Here is a 21,402-nt window from a genome sequence, read left to right as displayed (position 1 = left end):
GCATATGTGTTTCATTATTTTGTTGTTATTTATTAAATAGTATGTTTGCTGGGGAGGCTAGAGGGGGAGATACGTTGACACAAAAACATTTTGATGTGCAGTGCATGTGTTACGCAACATAGTAAATAATACAAACGAGAAGAGAGTGGATAATGTATTGTGTCAAGCAACAAAGAACATCACATTATACAGAAAGAAAAAAAAACAGCAGAGGAGGGAGAATGGAGAGGGAGGGTGGGGGCAGGAGTATTATATATATATATATATATATATATATATATATAATGGAAAAAAACAAAACTTCTCCATATGTGAGCACAGGTACAGCACTGCAGTACCAAGTGGAGATCAATTACTGAGACATATTTGCAAATAATATTGTGGGCATCCTGTTGGCATTTGACTGTGGGAAAAGGCCGGAATGGAGGCAAGCATCAGTCATGTTTGCCGTCATCATCTGCTCTCTGCTTGATCACCTTTAACTGCTTTGCTCAGGATGGTGAAATCATTACCACGTTCAGGAAAATTTAGTGCTTACTTCAGCCTGGTGTTATTGGTTCATTGTTGGAGCACCAGCAGCAGTATCCGTTGTTGCTGTCATTTGCTCCACTTAAATACCAGCTTTTTGTTTTGCTTTAACTGATTGTAAATTGATATCCTGTTAGTGTTCCTCTTCCCTGAGCACTTATTGTTTTTGGTGTAGGTGTGTATGGGTGCCTAGTGCCTGTGCAATGCTGGCAACATTTTCTCTTTGCTTTCATTTAAAAAAGAAAAACGATCAATATGATAGTCATTAAACTGTGTTGTATGCCTTACCTCTGACATTATAGCTGAGAACCACATCTGTATAAAAGTGTATAAAAGTGGACTACACAGTAGCAGTGGAGCGGAGTTTAACGACTTGTTGGCTGGCATCCTGAAGGTCAAGTTGTGCAGGGCTGCAGACAGGAACCAGAGACGTTCTCTCTCACACACCTGACCTTTAGAACGGCCTTTGGGAGCCGTGTGGGTGGTGGGGAGTCAGTCAGTGAAAGGCTCCCAGCTTGGTGCTGTGGTTTAGAAGGGGCATCAGTTATGGAAGACCTGTCACATCTTTGACAGGCTTGTAAACGACTTACTTTTGATGCAGAGATCAAGGCCGCCATAGCTTGCTTGAGTTGTAGGGGAATGTCATTCAGACAGTGGCATGGGCGGTGTTGAGTGACATGAAGTGCGTTTGACACACTCACGCACACCTCTTTTGATGTTCAGGTCATGGGAACTGCTGATGAAGCATGTGTATACCTGTGTGGAAAGAACAGTGAAGGCATGAAACTCTTTAGGGAGTGGGGGGTGTTCGTTTTGTTTTTAGTTTGTTTTTTGACAAGTTTGTCAGGGATTTTCTGTTGTTGTTGTTGTAATTATTGGCGTGGTGGCAGAATCAGTAAGGTGTTGGGACTTGTGATTTAGTGGTCAGGGACGGATCCCCTGTTGTGGCTTGGTGTTGTGTCCTTGGGAAAGGCACTGTGATTGTCCTGGCTCCACCCAGGTGTGAATGGGTACCTGAGTTAGATTGATATGGGGGAAGGGGGAGGACTAGGTACCCACCTTCTGATGCTGAGCCCCACACAGTGGATAGGAATTCACTGCAATGACGATGCTAAAAGTCTGTGGGACCTTTAACCTCCCACATTAATTATTGTCTCAAGGCCTGACCCAGTGTGTTGGATCTATGCATTAGTCAGGCCCTTTCTCCTTTGGGGTTTTTTGTTCCCCCCAGCAGATTTGCTGTTGTGTATATGGATCAGTTCACATATTTTGGTACCCCCTTGAAAGTGAAACTGAGTTGTTGCTACAGTACATGGGAGGGAGTGGGAAGATTGCTGGATGGTTGCAGTATTGGACAACCAGGGATACAGAGGGGATTGTTGGCTGATTGCAATAGTGGACATTCAGGAATCCAGGGATCCACCATGACCTAAGGTTCAAATCCCAGAAGCACCTGCTGGTTTGAGGGTGATGACGTTTCTGATCGTCCAGATCAGTAGTTGTGCAGACCTGCCGGTGAGTTAGTCCCTTGCTTGTCAGGATCCACGATCAGCGTTCAGTGTGTTACTGAAACAAAGATATGCTGCATGTGTCCATCCCCAAGAAATGAGTGTGGCTGCCTCCGCAGCAGGGTTAGAGTGGATAGATGCGTATGAAATTCACCCATGGGAACTAGTGTGTATAGAATCCACCCGTGGGAACTAGTGTGTATAGAATCCACCCATGGGAACTAGTGAACTAGTGTGTAGAATCCACCCATGGGAATTAGTGTGTATAGAATCCACCCACAGGAACTGGTGAACTAGTGTGTAGGAGATCCACCCATGGGAACTAGTGTGTGGGAGATCCACCCATGGGAACTAGTGTGTATAGAATCCACCCATGGGAACTAGTGTGTATAGAATCCACCCGTGGGAACTAGTGCGTATAGAATCCACCCGTGGGAACTAGTGAACTAGTGTGTAGAATCCATCCATGGGAATTAGTGTGTATAGAATCCACCCACAGGAACTGGTGAACTAGTGTGTAGGAGATCCACCCATGGGAACTAGTGTGTGAGAGATCCACCCATGGGAACTAGTGTGTATAGAATCCACCCATGGGAACTAGTGTGTATAGAATCCACCCATGGGAACTCGTGTGAAAAGAATCCACCCATGGGAACTAGTGTGTATAGAATCCACCCATGGGAACTAGTGTGTATAGAATCCACCCATGGAAACCAGTATGTATAGAATCCATCCATGGAAACCAGTATGTATAGAATCCATCCATGGAAATTAGTGTGTCGGTGATCGACCATTCAAAAACCAGTGTGTATGAAATCCACCCAAGGAAATTAGTGTCGGAGATCCACCAGTGGAAAACCAGTGTGTATGAAATCCACCCATGGAAATTAGTGTGTCAGAGATCCTCCAGTGGAAAACCAGTGTGCATAGAATCCACCCATGGAAACCAGTATGTATAAAATCCAGTGATGGAAACCAGTGTGCATAAAACCCACCCATGGAAACCAGAAAACGCCCAGGAGATTGTTCAGAGCCAGTCTCTGGAAAGTGGTAACGTTATCCAGAAATCTGACACTGTCACAGTGGTTGTCAGGCCAACGTGTGGTCATAACCAACACAAGGAACAGATCAGCTGTAATGGTGTTGAGTTGAAGTGCATGTCTGAAGTGAAGGACAAAGGTGTGAGATCATAATCCAGTTGGAAGAAGGAGATGAAAGTAAAATATACACGTCTTTGAATACTGATTGAGCGAAAAATAGTGGAAATAGACATGGATAGCTCTCCGGGGGTTTTCTTTGAAGATGAGTCTTTTACAGTTGTTGTTTTGGATGTATGATACTGAAGAGGATGTATTGCATTGTTTGTGTTCATGTGATATGTTAGATCTGTTATGGATGGGTGCACACACACACACACACACACACACACACACACACACACACACACACTTGCTTCCACACACACTTTCTGGTCTTGTATACAAATTATTGCTGACACAAAAAGCATGTCATGTATATTATCCATTTCATGTTTGTGCTTGAAATAGTCTCAGTTTAGGCAGTGTAGGAGTTATTAAAACGGGTGAACAAGTAAGTAAAGACTTTTGTAAGTTGAATGAGCATGTAGTCTGACAGTTGTTGCTTTCTGTATTGCTGGATGGAAATTAATTGAGATACTGTCTTCATCATGACAGAAGTTTTAACTGCCATTAAAGTGTATATATCATTTTTTTTTCTTTTACATAAAAATCTAGAAGCTGTATGGTATAAATCACAAGGACTGCTCTCATTGTGAACGTTTTTTCATGGCCCATTTGCCGTGTACTCTGGCCAGTGGTTCTGGGTTCAAATCCAAGGGGGTCAAGGGTGGATATTTCTCTTACCTCCCAGGTCAACAGATGTGCTGATCTGCCAGTGCCTGAGCCCCTGCTGTGTGTATACACATGCAGAAGATCAAATACGCATGTAAAAGATGCTGCAGTCCTCATCACCTTTCAGTGGATCATGCAAACAAGAATGTTCCCAGTATGCATACTCCTGAAAACAGAGTATGGCTGCCAACATGGTGGCTTAAAAAAAAGTTCATACATGGAAAAGCCCACTCATACAAATGAGCAAGATTGGGAGTTGCAGCCCAAAAATGCAGAAGAAGAAGAATGAATTGAATTGAATTCCTTATTATGTAAATAGATAAATTTGTTTGTTTGTTTTATAATCCATACTTATATCTGCATTTTGATTCACATTACTATCACTTTTGAACTGGTGGGATCCAGCAGTTCATTGACTATAAATAATGTTTGATAGGTTTATAGCATCTCTTTAGGGGTACTCCACAAAGCGTTTGCGTTTTGTGAGTTTTAGATGCTGTTGGTATGTTGCAGAGACCCCACTCTGATAATTATCCTTTTGCCTTTGTACAAGACGTCGTCTTTTTTGTGAAAAGTGTCCAGACTTTTTCAGACTTTTTTTTTTTTTTTTTTTTTTTTTTAATGAGAGGACCCTATAGAAAAAAGATATGTATTGTTAAAGCTTGGTGTAATGTTGATACTGAAAGTTATACAGTAATCATCATACTGCAAATGAAAAGCTCCAGAATTATGCAGTGATATTGTGTCTATTTTTGTAGAAACCAAGATATAAGAAGAAAAAAAAAAAGGTGCAGCGTATTGACATCTGTTGGTTGTGATGAATATTCCTTTGATTTGGATCATTACCTTTTAGATTACAACACCCCTATTTCTCAGATCCTGCAGAAGAGAATGATGTGAAGTTTTGCCAGTGACTGTGCGTTTCTCAGCTTGACTGTGATTCCATTGGCGTTTGCTGGTTTTTGTCATGGGTAACACTGCAGAGACATATGCTGTTTCCTCTCTTTTTTTTTTCTAATCAAACAGCATGCTTATGGATGTTTCCTGAACTATCGCTGACCTGTTAACCATATTCCATTGAAACATGTGTCAATTAGTGTTCCTGGAGAAGTTACCATTGAACAGAAAGATGCTGTTTGGTGTAACTGTTTCTGTGAGTGTTCCTGGACAGGTTTAGTTAGCGCTTCATTACAACAGATGTTTATGGAACAATGATGCTGTAAGTGTTATCAGTGTATGCTCATGGTCTTTTTTTCTTTTTTCTTTCTTTTTTTTTTTTTTTTTTTAAAGGTCTGTGTCAGTCAGGCTTGCTTTTTGATTGACTGATGAAAGGAGTGGAGGGCCGAGGTGTCATCATTTTGTGTTGCTGTTCTGACGACTGTACTGCCATGCTGTTTGTGTCTCAATAAACATTCCTGCTGTCGTGTTGGAAAAAAATTTAAAAAAAGACTGGTGTATAGATCTTTGATGTTTTTTTGTTCATGAGGAGGGATTCTTCATGGATTTTCTTTATTATTTATTTTTTTAATTCACCAGTGATGATAATAATGATAATTGTAGTATAGATTAATAAAAATAAATCTTTCTGTGATGCAAACATAGCAGGGGGGGGAGAAAGTGCAGTTTAGTTACTTGAAATAGAAATGATAAGCTGAATTGGCGTGGGGATATTCAACATTTTGGAAAAGTGACGAGTACAATAATCAGTCATAGCTGATAATGACTTTGAATAGAACACACACACACATGCACTTGCGCATGTACACATACACACACACACATGTGCAAACATGCACACACACACACACACACACACACACACACACAATGCAAAGGGACCATGGTGAGAGGCAAATGTTATGATTTCTCCAAATTCTATTTCAAAGGAATTTTAAGCAGACCATGATATGTCAAAAGGTATTCTGCTTTTATGGAATATTTCTCCATTTTGGTGTAAAACTGCAAAACCAAAAAAAAAAAAAATTCAAAATGAAGATTCTCTCTTCCTCTTCTTAGCATCTTTGTCTTGTGCACATGCAAACGCATCATACATGTGTGCCCACACACATGCACACACACATACACACAAATATTGTGTGGTATAATGCACTGTTGTATATGTACTGTTTCATGTTAGGCGCTTAGAGCCCATCCATGAGGAGTTTGCGCCATATAAGTACAATATATTATCATTATTATCACAAACACACACACACAGACACACACACACACATACATGTACATGTACAACTTTTGCCTAGCTCATGTGACAGGCTTTTTCTGTCTGTTGGTCTGTCTGTCTATCTTTCATTTGTTGGTCAGTCAGTAAGTCAGTGTGCTATTCTTTCATTTAGAATAGAATAGAGTATGTCTTTATTACCAAGTGTACCGGGGCCACAAGGAATATTGGGGGGGACAGTACACAACAAGGTACAAACATAAATCGAAAATCATACACAAACACAGATACAGTAGAAATTAGTATACATACAAGTGCATATCAGTCTAAAAACTTGTGCATGCACGTACTGCACACACACACACACACACACACACACACGCACTCACGCACGCACATACGCGCGCACATGCGCGCACACACACGTTTGAACAAAAGCCGCATATTACATGTGGATGGGGTTGATGACTAGATCTTAAGGTAGATGGTTGTTGATGGCACAATTCTATTTATCATACTAGATTTGTGAGGAAGGGCATTGACTGCTTTGGGGAAAAAGCTATTGGGGGAAGCAATTGGGTTTTGTCCTTATACTTCTGTACCATCAACCAGAGGGGAGCATCTTGAAAATCCCGAAAGCTGGATGTGATTCATCCTGGCTGATTGATTTTGCTTTTCTGAGTAGCAGCTTATAATATATGTCTTATAGAGAAGGTAGATCAGCCCCAGTAATCTTGGTGGCAGTTTTTATGATTCTGTTAAGGGCTGCAACTTCTGCCTTGGAAATGTTTCCGTACCAAACAGTGATAGCGAAGGTTAGCACACTTTCAATGACTGCTCGGTAGAAATCAACCATGATTTCTTTTTTAATTCCGAACTTTTTGAGGTGCAGAAGACAGTACACGTGCTGTTGTGCTTTCTTAACAATTTTTTCCGTATTTTTCTTCCATTTCAAATTGTTTGGAAATGATCAGTCCGAGAAATTTAAATTCACTGATGATCTCTACTTGCTTGTCTTTAATGACAAGTGGTAAGGGGTCAGATCTGGTCTTCCTGAAATCTGAAATTAATTCTTTTGTTTCAATACATTGAGAGGTTGTTAGTCAGTCAGTCAGTGGGTTGGTCTGCCTGTCTTTCATTGTGTGTCTGTTGGTCAGTCAGTCTGCCAGTCTTTCATCCAACACTGTATATGACCCCATTCCCGTAACTGATCCATCTCACGTCCAGCGTTGATATCGTCATGTCAGTCAGTTGCCTCATGGTCTCATCAGTGTGCATCAGCTTCATGAATTATCAAGGCAACCTTCTTCAAATATGATTAACAAATAGTAAAGAGTGGTAACTCTCTCCACACACAAGGTACATAACTTAAGCCAGTGCTGCTTACGCTACCAATTCAGCTGGCACACAGGTAAATAAAAGGTACATTGGAACAAACCCAGACACCTCCCCAAAAAAGAATGCGCCGGACTTGCTCTTATACTGATCATTTGACATATGCACACAGCAGCTATGACAGAAGAAATGTGCAAACACAAATTAGCCTCTTTTTTTTTTTTTATTCAAGACTGGCCTAGCCTCTTTAATCCTGAACAAGCCACACAGAACGCATGGACAATACAGAACAAACACATGGTTGCCTCGGTGGTTTTTCAACTTGATTAACAAATAGTAAAGAGTGGTAACTCTCTGTACACACAAGGTACATAACTTCAAGGCAGTGCTGCTTACGCTACCAGTTGAGCTAGCACCTGTGTGCTTATTTACCTGTGTACTAGCTGAATTGGTAGCGTAAGCAGCATTGGCTTGAAGTTATGTACCTTGTGTGTGGAGAGAGTTACCACTCTTTACCATTTGTTAATCATTTGATCTCCTGGCCTCATTGTTTATTCATTTCTTAAAATATGAATTCATCATTCATTGGGCATTGAGGCAAGAATTTCAGGTTTGAAAGCTCAAGAGTTGTGGAGATCCAACGCTTCTGAGTTCATCCACTCGTATCCAGCATTTCCGAGTTATTGGGTTGTTTTTTTTTAGATTAAAGGGTACTGAGTTTATCCATTGGTTCCTGTTTTGTTTTGTTTTGTTTTTTTAGATTAAAGGGTACTGAGTTTATCCATTGGTTCCTGGTTTGTTTGTTTTTTTAGATTAAAGGGTACTGAGTTTATCCATTGGTTCCTGGTGGGTTTTTTTTAGATTAAAGGGTACTGAGTTTATCCATTGGTTCCTGGTTTTTTTTTAGATTAAAGGGTACTGAGTTTATCCATTGGTTCCCTCCTTTTTTTTCTTTTTTTTTTTTTTTTTTTTTTAACGATTTTAGTAACATCTCAAAAGCAGTTGTTGATTTCTTTCATTGGGTTGCTTTTGTCACTGAGGAGTTGGTCATCATTGCAAGTTCCATATTGTTAAAAAAAATTAAATTAAATTTTAAAAAAAGGTTTGATTTTGTCATTGAGATGGGTATTGTACTTGATGCTGGTGAGAACACGGAGGACTTTAATGCCTGAAGCTGAGATGATCACTGATTTGGAAACCATAGTTTGTTTTGTTTGTTCTCTCTCTCTCTCTCTCTCTCTCTCTCTCTCTCTCTCTCTTTGTCTGTCTGTCTCTCTGTCTCTCACACACAGACACAGACACATACAGGCACACACAGACACACACACACATGCACACACACACACACACACACACACACACACACACACACACACACACACACACACACACACACAATCTATGCAAGAAGAAGAGAACTGTAAGTATGACTATTTTTCCTTCTCCAAAAGCATGATTTGTCTTCAGATTTTAATTTGTCTTCTCCCATTTCTATTGTGCCCACATCACCCTGTTATAAGTCCTTGTCACTTTTTTTTTTTTTTTTTTTTTTCATTCTTCTGTATCCTGGTCATTGTCTAGTATCATGTAAACTACTTACTAACAAAGCTTGTCTCTCAAAGATTCTGCTTACATTTGATGAAAATGCTCTTCTTCTCATCTCTTTTGTTTTGTTTTTGTTTTGTTTTTTTCTTTCCTTTTTTTTAAAACTTTTTTAGTTGGTGTGATTGTACATCAGCAGTTCTTGCAAAACAGTTGAAATTGAAATTGTCCAAAAAAACAAAAGGTGTGTGTGTGTGTGTGTGTGTGTGTGTGTGTGTGTGACTGTGTGTATGTTTGTGTTTCATTGAGTAGTTTGTGTTTTCGCGTGTCATCGTGTGTGTTCATGTGTATGTGGGTGTGTGTGTGTGTGTGTGTGTGCTGGATATTGTGATGTACTTTTGGCAGCGAAAGAGCCATTTTAATGCATTGTGGCAACTGTTTGGAATGCGTGTTCATTGTTTTCCAGTTGACTAGACGTGTGCAGAACCACCCCCTGTGGAAATGGAAGATGTCGTATTTCCTTGCGCTTTTGACCTTTCTTTCTTTCTTCATTGTGATGCTGGTCTGTGTCCCCAGTGTGGTGCAAAGTCGTGTCAGTCATGTTTCTGTGACTGGTTGCATCGTTGGCTTGTGTATGTATGGCACAGCACTTTTTGAATAGCCTGTGCACAATATGTTATTAGACTCCACACACTTTTACGGTACTGCGTCTGTGTATCTCTTGATTATGATCATCACCACATTGCAAGCATTTGTCTGCTCGGTATCAATGCTTTGATTCTTCTTCTTTCTTTTCTTTTTTTTCTTTTTTTTTTTTAACCTTCATTTGAAAATGTGTCCATGATTGTGATGTTAACACATTCTCCTTTTTTTCTTTTTTTTTTCCTATTTTCTATAACATTTTTTTTTTCTCTCTCTCTTTCTTTTTATTCATTTTTCTAATACATGAACATGAATGTGAATATAGGTGCACGGAAACTTTAAAAAGTACAAATGAAAATAGCTGACACCTTTTCCTTATCACTTTCCACACCTCCGTGTTTTGTTGTTGTTTTGTGTGTGTGTGTTTTATATATACAGCTGTTTAACTCACTCAGTACGGCCAGTCCTCTCTTCTCCTCTACACAGACCCCTCGAATGTCCAGTGGGTGTCTGAATGACCCAACCTTTAGCTTCCGTCGTCAGAATTGTGGTATTCTTTGTCAACATTCACGTCTTCAGTATAAGAGCCTTCCATATTGATGATGGTAATTGGGGTGAAACGCTGTTAACGTCGTCTCTTTCGCCATTCGTATGGAAAGAGTTAATATACTACAATCTCAGTCAGTGCCTGCAGTATTGAATTTGCCCCCATTTCATGCACACACACACACACACATGTATGTGTGTGCATGTGCTGGGTGGGGAAATCCTTTTCCTGTAAATTTGTCTCGGAGGAGATAAGAGCTAAAAGAACTGCTGGGAAAGAAAAAAAGAAATCTTGTGGAGAGATGGATTCAGATTATAAATTCCAGGTAGAGGGTACATAGTGGTGCTAATTCTTGCTACAGGGTATATGACTAAAGGAAATGATAGCTACAGGGTCTATGATAAAGGAAATGATAGCTACATGGTATATGATAAAGGAAATGATAGCTCCAAGGTCTGTGATAAAGGAAATGATAGCTCCAGGGTCTGTGATAAAGGAAATGATAGCTCCAGGGTATATGATAAAGGAAATGATAGCTACAGGGAAATGATAGCTGTATGGAAATGATAGCTACAGGGTATATGATAAAGGAAATGATAGCTACAGGGAAATGATAGCTTCAGGGTATATGATGAAGGAAATGATAACTACAGGCTATATGATAAAGGAAATGATAGCTACAGGGTTTATGATAAAGGAAATGATAGCTACATGATATATGATAAAGGAAATGATAGCTCCAAGGTCTGTGATAAAGGAAATGATAGTAGCTCCAGGGTCTGTGATAAAGGAAATGATAGCTCCAGGGTATATGATAAAGGAAATGATAGCTACAAGGTATATGATAAAGGAAATGATAGCTGTAAAGGAAATGATAGCTACCGGGTATATGATAAAGGAAATGATACCTCAGGGAAATGATAGCTACAGGGTATATGATAAAGGAAATGATAGCTACTGGGTATATGATAAAGGAAATGATACCTCAGGGAAATGATAGCTCCAGGGTATATGATAAAGGAAATGATAGCTCCAGGGTATATGATAAAGGAAATGATAGCTACAGGGTATATGATAAAGGAAATGATACCTCAGGGAAATGATAGCTACAGGGTATGTGATAAAGGAAATGATAGCTACATGGTATATGATAATGGAAATGATAGCTACATGGTAAAGGAAATGATAGCTACAGGGTATATGATAAAGGAAATGATAGCTATAAAGGAAATGATAGCTACAGGGTATCATATAACTGTAGCTACAGGCCTTTTGATAAAGGAAATGATAGCTACAGGGTATATGATACAGGATATGATAGCTACAGGGTATATATAATGATGGAAACTGTAGCTACAGGTTATATGATAAAATAAATGATAGCTACAGGTTATATGATAAAGGAAATGATAGCTACAAGGTATATAATAAAGGAAATGATAGCTACAAGGTATATGATAAAGGAAATGATAGCTACATGGTAAAGGAAATGATAGCTACAGGGTATATAATAAAGGAAATGATAGCTACAAGGTATATGATAAAGGAAATGATAGCTACATGGTATATGATAAAGGAAATGATAGCTACATGGTATATGATAATGGAAATGATAGCTATAAAGGAAATGATAGCTACAGGGTATATGATAAAGGAAATGATAGCTACAGGGTATATGATAAAGGAAATGATAGCTACAGGGTATATGATAAAGGAAATGATAGCTACAGGGTATATGATAAAGGAAATGATAGCTACAGGGTATATGATAAAGGAAATGATAGCTACAAGGTATATGATAAAGGAAATGATAGCTATAAAGGAAATGATAGCTACAGGGTATATGATAAAGGAAATGATAGCTACAGGGAAATGATAGCTACAGGGAAATGATAGCTTCAAGGTATAGATAGCTATAAAGGAAATGATAGCTATAAAGGAAATGATAGCTACATGGTATATGATAAAGGAAATGATAGCTACAGGGTATATGATAAAGGAAATGATAGCTACAGGGTATAGGATAAAGGAAATGATAGCTACAGGGTATAGGATACAGGAAATGATAGCTACAGGGTATAGGATAAAGGAAATGATAGCTACAGGGTATATGATACAGGATATGATAGCTACAGGGTATAGGATAAAGGAAATGATAGCTACAGGGTATATGATACAGGAAATGATAACTACAGGGTATAGGATAAAGGAAATGATAGCTACAGGGTATATATAATGATGGAAACTGTAGCTACAGGGTATATAACACAGATCATCGCTCTACCCTTGTTGCCTCTTCTCGGGCCATCTCGTGTATGAAGAACACTTCGTCCTTTTTGTTATACATCTTGTTAATACAGAAATGCTGTGCGCGCGCGCGCACACACACACACACACACACACACAGAGGAACACTAACACTGACACTTATTCTCTCACACACACACATTCATACAAACACATAAGCACAAAGTTATTTTTCTCTTGAATGGATCAAACCGTGGGTTCTTGTGCCTGCGACGAAGGAAAGACAGAATGCAGCTTCATTTTTTTTAAACTTCTCTGCAGATCAAGTCACATTTGATATCTGGCTTCATCCGGGTATTCAGATTGAGGAGAATTGCCCCTGGCTGTCTTTTCCATCTCACCTGTCCTTAAAGTGAAAATGTTGTTGGGGTGACAGATGTGCCTCCCGGCGTATTTGTGCCAGTTTGATGTGCATTCTCCTCGTCCCATTGGCACTGTTGCAGCTCTGAGTATTGTGTGTTCCTTCCTACATCATTGTGATTGTCTCCACCTACCTGGCTGTGTTCACTGATTTTCTGTATTTTCTTTTTCAGCCCTCAGCACTGATGCAGTGTATTTTGCCCTGTTGTCTGCTACCTTGTTGTAAAAAAAAACAACAAAAAAAACAAAATTATTTGTAAACTATTTGACCGTGTGGTGTTAAAGTTAAATGATGTACCTTGTCTTGCATGTCTACAGTTTTTTCTTTTAACTTCGTGCACATATTTTTTTTAGATGAAAAGCAGTGTTTTAACAATATTGACTGGGTTGAATATGAATGTGTGTGTGTGTGTGTGTGTGCGCGCGCACGCGTGTGTGTGTGTGTGTGTTAAACAAAGTTTGATTCAGCTCTGTTTAAAAAATGTGTTCTTTATTTCAAATCACATGCTTGTTAATTTAGTTTGCATATTTGTTTGTTTTTTTTGTTTAAAAGAGTTGCTATTCTGATGTATACTTTCTTATACTGTCAGTTTGACTTCTTTGTACTGCAAGGTTGAAATATGTAATTAGTTGGTAATGTGATGCAAATTGTTTGTCCTGGTCTTTCCAGAATGAATGAAGGAATTGATTCCAGAATGAACACTGATAGATATCCAGTTGTTTCATTTAGATACTTGCCCCTCAAACAGAAAGAAGAAAAAAAGAAAAGAGAGTGTCATGAAAAGTAAATGATGACAGCTTGGTTCCTGTCAATGGAATGTATTGATTGCTGCATTATTATTGCTATTTATTGGAATTTTCAGAACCACCATGATGCTGTAGAAGTATCCATATCAGTCAGATGACTGTGTTGGTGAAGAGCTTAGGGCTTGGTGTCTGGCTGAAAATAGGCATGATATATGTATGCATATCAATCAACACTACAGCTTTTCATTTTCTACCCAGAGAATTTGGAATGAAAAATAAGTATTTGAACAGCGATATAAACCCCTTTACTGTGAAACAAACAAACAAAAAAGCCCTGTGTTTTTATCATTTTCTGATGATTCAGAATCGCATCACTGAACAATCAGTCAATCAAATCAATCTATCAATAAAATCAATTGAATGCCCTCATAAAAACTACAAGGAAATTTGGATTGTGGGTGACAAGCATGAGATAGAAGAACATTTAAATAACGTCTATCACTCACATGATGCATGAGATAGAACAACATTAAATAACGTCTATCACTCACATGATGCATGAGATAGAACAACATTAAATAACGTCTATCACTCACATGATGCATGAGATAGAAGAACATTAAAATAACGTCTATCACTCACATGATGCATGAGATAGAACAACATTTAAATAACGTCTATCACTCACATGATGTATGAGATAGAACAACATTTAAATAACGTCTATCACTCACATGAAGCATGAGATAGAACAACATTTAAATAACGTCTATCACTCACATGAAGCATGAGATAGAACAACATTTAAATAACGTCTATCACTCACATGAAGCATGAGATAGAACAACATTTAAATAACGTCTATCACTCACATGATGCATGAGATAGAACAACATTTAAATAGCGTTTACACTCCTGTGATAGCATGAGCTAGAACAACATTAAATATATAATGTTTTACATACACAAGATAGCATGAGATGGCACAGCATTAAAATAATGTTTAATATTCAAGTGATAGCATTAGATAGAACAACATTAAGAATATAATGTTTTTCAGTCACAAGATAGCATGAGATAGAACAACATTGAAATAGTGTTTTACACTCGCGTGATAGCATAAGATAGAACAATATTAAAATAGCGTTTTACACTCACATGATAGCATGAGATAGAACAGCATGAAGATGTTTTACACTCACATGATAACATAAGATAGAAACACATTAAAATTGTGTTTTACGTTTACAAGACAGCATGAGATAGAATAACACTGAAATAGTGTTTTACACTCACATGATAGCATGAGATAGAACCACATTAAAATTGTGTTTTACACTCACATGATAGCATGAGATAGAACAACATTGAAATAGCGTTTTACACTCACATGATAGCACGAGATAGAATAACATTTGAATAGCGTTTTACACTCACAAGATAGCATGAGATAAAACAACATTGAAATAGGGTTTTACATTCACAAGATAGCATGATATAGAACAACATTGTAAATAGCGTTTTAAACTCACAAGATTACATGAGACAGAAAACATTAAAAAGATAACGTTTTACATTCACAAAATTTCAAAAGTCTAGCACACTGAAAACAGAAATGATATATCGATTGATATTGTTCATGACCATATTTGGACTGTGTGCTTCAGCCCTGAAACGGCCCTTGTACGATGGGCTGAGGTGTGAACAACATGATTTGAAATGTTTATATCGAGCGTTGTGTAGGTTGTTCTTGATGTTGTTGCTGGTGTTTTTTTGGTTCTTCCGATGTTTATGTTCGTAGTGATGTTGCTTTGCTGTCGTGTAGCTCCCCCTCCTCCTCCTCCTCCCTTTCCTGGTGTTGCGTTTTATTCACCCCTGTGTGTTTCTCTGTCGTGCTCTGTCCTCTGCAGGTGAGTCGCCCGGTGGAGCCAACGTGTACTAAACCCTCACCACCACCACCACCACCACCACCCTTCCTCCGCTCCTTCTCACCTTCCTCTACTCCCTTCTTCATCGCCATAGTCTGCCCCTGCCTCCTTGCACCTCCACTTCCACCAGCACCACCACCACCACCCATGCCTGGGCATTGGGGACGAGCGATGATGATGATGTCTCAACTCTGGTGGTAGAGTCTTGGTGGGTGGGGCAGGGGGGGTGGGGGGGGGGGGGGATACAAGTGGAGCCCAGTCCCTTGAAGGAAAGTTTGGATGTGATGTTTTTGTTGTCGTCAGAAGATAAAGGTAAACTAGCTAGCAGCTGTGCATTGTGAGGAGTAGGTGGTAGGGCTGTGGAGGAGCCTTTGGTTTAGTTTGTATGTTTTTTTGGGTTTTTTTTTTTTTTTTTTTTTTTTTTGGTTTTTGTTTTTTTGTTTGTTTTTTTGTTACCATTCGGTTCTTGTATTTTTTCTTTTTCTTGTTCCTTTTTTTGGGGTGGGTGGGTGGGGGGGGTTGTTGTTTTTTTAACAAAAGTGGTATATTTATTGAAAGAAAAGTGCTGTTAACACCCTGTTTTTGTTGGATTTCTTTTGCTGTTGGGTTTGTGTTTGTTTTTGTTTTTTTTTAATTGTGAAGGAAATACTATATTGCCTTACTAAACATCATCAAGGTCGATTTGTTCTTCTTCTTGTTATTGCTGTTTGTTTTGATTTTTTTTTATCACATGAATTTATCAATTGAATAATCTTCATTTTGTGTAAAAGTATCAGCTCAGTTTTTGTCTGAAATCAGTTTTGCAGTTGTGTTAATCAGTTAAATGTTCTTTATTTCATTTTGTGAAATATTAGCTTTTTGGAAAAGGATTTATCATGATGATCGTTTTTGTGTCAAAAGGATTGTTCAGTTTAATGCTTTCTGTCTTGGCTTTGACACTCCTGTGTCTCTGCATCTCACATCCCTCTACCATCCCTCGAGCTTGGCAGGAAAGCTCTTTCTCTTTCTCTCTCTCACTTTCACACACACACACAGACACACACACACACACACACACACACACACTGGTTTTGGCCTCATAGAAGCAATAATTATAGTAAATGAAAACAGTCACCGATTACAAACCTTTGCGTATATATGTATATATATGTGTGTGTGTGTGTGTGTGTGACTTCTTTTGATGTGATGATTTAGCAGAAAGAAGAAGAAGGTGAAGTTAAAAAAAGAAAAAAAAGATTCTATATTTCAGATTTTTTTCTCTCTCCATCATGCAGCTTGTAGGGTCTGATATTTAAGACGATAAAATCAATACATGATTCATGTTTGCCGTTGCTGTGTTTGCCTTACTGGGGTTTTGTTGTTGTTGTTTTTGTGGGTTTTTTTCTGGTTTATAAATAGTGTGTTGTTGTGACGGTTAATGTGTGAGTTCTACTTTGTTTTAGCTTTCATTGTGCACTTGATTGACAGTCCTGACCATAGCCCTGTGCATACAGCTGGACTGTGAACAGTAATGTGAACATGATTCATGACTGACAAGTGGTGTGCTGAAATGGCAAACTCTTTCCTGATATTTTTGTTACCTGTCCTGTTGAGTTGTGATTTGTTTTTTCTTCTGTATTTGTTGACATTGCAGCTGACTTCCAGAGGTGTGGCTTTTGTGTGTGTGCGTGCATGAGTGCGTGCGTGTGTGTGTGGGGGGGGGGGGGGGGGGGAGGGGGCAGGGGGGGGGGGGACCTTACTTCATCGTGCATGTGTGTGTTACCCCTCAGTTCATAGCCTGTGTGTGCATGTGTTGTCCCTTAGACAGGTTGTGCTGATGGAAAAATATAATTTACAACTGGACATAAAGCAACCAAGTTTGATAACGTGTGTAATTTGTGAGCTAGCCTAACATCATTGTGTCTACATGATGTTGTTTGTTATTGCCTAATCTCAAAGGAGACATGCTTTCTGCAGTGGCGGTACCATAACCGATGTGGTTTGACTATGGCGTGCATCTGTGATCATTTGTTAATTCAACTATATGATGTGTTCCTTCAGACTGGGTTGTTATCAGAAATAAGATATCATCAGCTAGAGGAACTGGTTTAGTTTTCTGAACTAGTTTATTTTTATTCCTTCAGAAGACACACATTATTCACTTGTTAATGTGAAAATCCAGAGTGATTTTGTTTTCCTGTGTGTGTGTGTGTGTGTGTGTGTGTGTGTGTGATGCTAGAATGTTTCATGGAACAAACGTATATTAGTGTCAGAACAGCTGCTCATTGGCAAAGTGAGAACCGTGTTTCCATATTGTGGAATCACCATCATTTTTCAGCCATCATCACATGAGATTATGAAAATTTACAACCAACGACTGAATCTCTTTGAATGACTACATACAGACAAGACAAAAAAAAACTCACCTCAGAATTGATGATGATATTGTTTATTCCATTTAGACCGAAATAACTTTTTGTTCCTGTTGCTCTGCTTGTCTTTGTCCAGCTGTGGCAAAGGGAGAACGGCAGGCAGAGCCCAAGTTCTGATAGTGACCATTGTGTGATGACTGTGCAGTTGTGTGTATGTTTCTTTCTTTCCCAGCCGTTTTGCCCCCACACTTCTTTTCCAGCTCTTCTGGTTCCCTCTCTTTCCCACTGCCTGTTACTTCCCACAGCTGATGCATTGCCAGTCATTCACATGGTCACACCATTACCGTGCGTAAAAAAACTGTCCATGGCCAGAGAAATACTTCGTCACATACATAGCTTACAACTTGTCCAAAAATTGTGTCAGTGGCAAGATATAAATGGGCCCATAGCAAGGTAAACATGTAGTCACCAGAAAAGTGTCTGTTGGAAGGTAAATAGTCACTAAAAAATGGCCCATACCAAGGTAAATACTTACACGCCCTAAAAATGTGTCTATAGCAAGCTAAATACTTGTTCATGTTAAGAACCTGCCAAGGGAAGGTGAATCCTTCAGCACCATGACAAGCATGTCCCATGGCAAGGTGGATACTGAAAGCTGTCACAGAAAATTTGTCATAGCAAGGTAAATGTGAGCCAGTGCTTTCTAACATGTATCCATAGCAAGATAGATACTTCAGCAATCATACAAACTTGGTCCATGACAAAAGGAATATCTTAGCACTAGCACTATGGAAAATGAAAATTTATTCCCCCCAGCTTGTAAGATAATCTATATTTTTTTTAGGGTATGTCCAGGCCATAGCAAGTTAGATTTCTACTTCAGCAGTGATAATCTGCTGTTCCTGTGTGGTGCCAGAGTTGAAGGATGGCTGTCAGTTTAGAATTCTCTCTGATGAACTATTGCTTCGTTTTGCTTCCTTACCTTGTATGTACATAAACCTCCCCCCCTCCCCCCACCCCTCTCCAATTCACTTGATCCAGAAGAATTACCTGATATCCACTCTCTCTCTCTTTCATTTCCTGCTTCCCCCCCTCCCTCCCTCCCCCATATCCACAATTTCTAAAAGTAGAAACATCATGTTATACCAGCATTATACTTGCACCATTATTTCCTGTGTGTATGTGTAGCAAGCTTTTAGCGGAGGGTTTAAGTTTATGGGACTTTTATTTTCTGGTTTGATTTGGGGAAGGTTTAAAGTGATGAATGAAAGGGGAGAACTGGGCCCCACTTTCCCATGCTGAGTCCCAGACACAGTGAACATCAAGAATTCCTCGGCCCTTCCGCTGTAAAAGGCTAATGGGACTGCTTCTGAGTTTTTTTTAGTTGATGAACAAGTAGAGAGAAGGAGTTTGTTTTCCAGAAAGTGGTGTGAAAATTAAAAGGTCAGTGACACTTTGTTGATGATGGACTTTGTTTTCCTTTTCACTGACTGCAGTGTCATGCCAGGGACAGGTGTTGGGTGTTTTCTTATTTGCTGGACTCTGGGTAGAGGGTGGGTTGTTTGGTGGACACTGGGTAGAGGGTGGGTTGTTTGGTGGACTCTGGGTAGAGGGTGGGTTGTTTGGTGGACTCTGGGTAGAGGGTGGGTTGTTTGGTGGACTCTGGGTAGAGGGTGGGTTGTTTGGTGGACTCTGGGTAGAGGGTGGGTTGTATGGTGGACACTGGGTAGAGGGTGGGTTATTTGGTGGATGGGTTGTTTGGTGGACACTGGGTAGAGGGCGGGTGGTGTGGTAGAGGGTGGGTTGTTTGGTGGACTATGGGTAGAGGGTGTGTTGTTTGGTGGACTATGGGTAGAGGGTGGGTTGTTTGGTGGACTATGGTAGAGGGTGGGTTGTTTGGTGGACTCTGGGTAGAGGGTGGGTTGTTTGTGGACTCTGGGTAGAGGGTGGGTTGTTTGGTGGACTCTGGTAGAGGGTGGGTGGTGTGTTGTTTGGTGGACACTGGGTAGAGGGTGTGTTGTTCGGTGGACACTGGGTAGAGGGTGGGTGGTGTGTTGTTTGGTGGACACTGGGTAGAGGGTGTGTTGTTTGGTGGACACTGGGTAGAGGTGTGTTGTTGGTGGACACTGGGTAGAGGGCGGGTTGTTTGGTGGACTCTGGGTAGAGGGTGGTTGTTTGGTGGACACTGGTAGAGGGCGGGTTGTTTGGTGGACACTGGGAGAGGGTGGGTTGTTTGGTGGACTCTGGGTAGAGGGGTGGGTTGTTTGGTGGACTATGGGTAGAGGATGGGTTGTTTGGTGGACTATGGGTAGAGGGTGTGTTGTTTGGTGGACTATGGGTAGAGGGTGGGTTGTTTGGTGGACTCTGGGTAGAGGGTGGGTTGTTTGGTGGACACTGGGTAGAGGGTGGGTTGTTTGGTGGACTCTGGGTAGAGGGGTGGGTTGTTTGGTGGACTATGGGTAGAGGATGGGTTGTTTGGTGGACACTGGGTAGAGGGTGGGTTGTTTGGTGGACTCTGGGTAGAGGGTGGGTTGTTTGGTGGACACTGGGTAGAGGGTGGGTTGTTTTGGTGGACACTGGGTAGAGGGCGGGTGGTGTGTTGTCTCTGGTGGGGTGGGTTGTTTGGTGGACTCTGGGTAGAGGGCGGGTGGTGTGTTGTTCTGGGTGGGTGGGTTGTTTGGTGGACACTGGGTAGAGGGTGGGTGGTGTGTGTTTGGTGGACACTGGGTAGAGGGTGGGTTGTTTGGTGGACTATGGGTAGAGGGTGTGTGGTGTGTTGTTTGGTGGACACTGGGTAGAGGGTGGGTTGTTTGGTGGTGGACTCTGGGTAGAGGGTGGGTTGTTTGGTGGACACTGGGTAGAGGGTGGGTTGTTTGGTGGACTCTGGGTAGAGGGTGGGTGGTGTGTTGTTTGGTGGACACTGGGTAGAGGGTGGGTTGTTTGGTGGACTCTGGGTAGAGGGTGGGTTGTTTGGTGGACTCTGGGTAGAGGGTGGGTTGTTTGGTGGACTCTGGGTAGAGGGTGGGTTGTTTGGTGGACTCTGGGTAGAGGGTGGGTTGTTTGGTGGACACTGGGTAGAGGGTGGGTTGTTTGGTGGACACTGGGTAGAGGGTGGGTTGTTTGGTGGACTCTGGGTAGAGGGTGGGTGGTGTGTTGTTTGGTGGACACTGGGTAGAGGGTGGGTGGTGTGTTGTTTGCTGGACACTGGGTAGAGGGTGGGTTGTTTGGTGGTTGTTTGATGGGTGGGTTGTTTGCTGGACACTGGGTAGAGGGTGGGTGGTGTGTTGTTTGCTGGACACTGGGTAGAGGGCGGGTGGTGTGTTGTTTGCTGGACACTGGGTAGAGGGCGGGTGGTGTGTTGTTTGCTGGACACTGGGTAGAGGGTGGGTGGTGTGTTGTTTGGTGGACTATGGGTAGAGGGCGGGTGGTGTGTTGTTTGGTGGGTGGGTTGTTTGGTGGACACTGGGTAGAGGGTGGGTGGTGTGTTGTTTGGTGGACTATGGGTAGAGGGCGGGTGGTGTGTTGTTTGATGGGTGGGTTGTTTGCTGGACACTGGG

The 21,402-nt window shown here is 40.7% G+C and overlaps 1 protein-coding gene across 1 annotated transcript in view; it reads left to right on the top strand.

The window, feature by feature from the left end:
• Positions 1-19,426, top strand: part of LOC143285071 (synaptophysin-like) — a 127,714-nt gene extending 108,288 nt beyond the window's left edge. The window contains exons 7-8 of the mRNA XM_076592263.1: positions 15,477-15,702; positions 17,982-19,426. Of these exons, the coding sequence (XP_076448378.1) occupies positions 15,477-15,508 (32 nt within the window). The 3' untranslated portion in view covers positions 15,509-15,702; positions 17,982-19,426. The remainder of the gene's footprint in view (positions 1-15,476; positions 15,703-17,981) is intronic.
• The last annotated feature ends 1,976 nt before the right edge of the window (positions 19,427-21,402 follow it).

Source organism: Babylonia areolata, chromosome 8 (genome assembly GCF_041734735.1).
Source record: "Babylonia areolata isolate BAREFJ2019XMU chromosome 8, ASM4173473v1, whole genome shotgun sequence".
In the NCBI taxonomy this organism is placed as follows: domain Eukaryota; kingdom Metazoa; phylum Mollusca; class Gastropoda; order Neogastropoda; family Buccinidae; genus Babylonia; species Babylonia areolata.
This window is presented reverse-complemented; position numbering and strand designations above follow the sequence as displayed.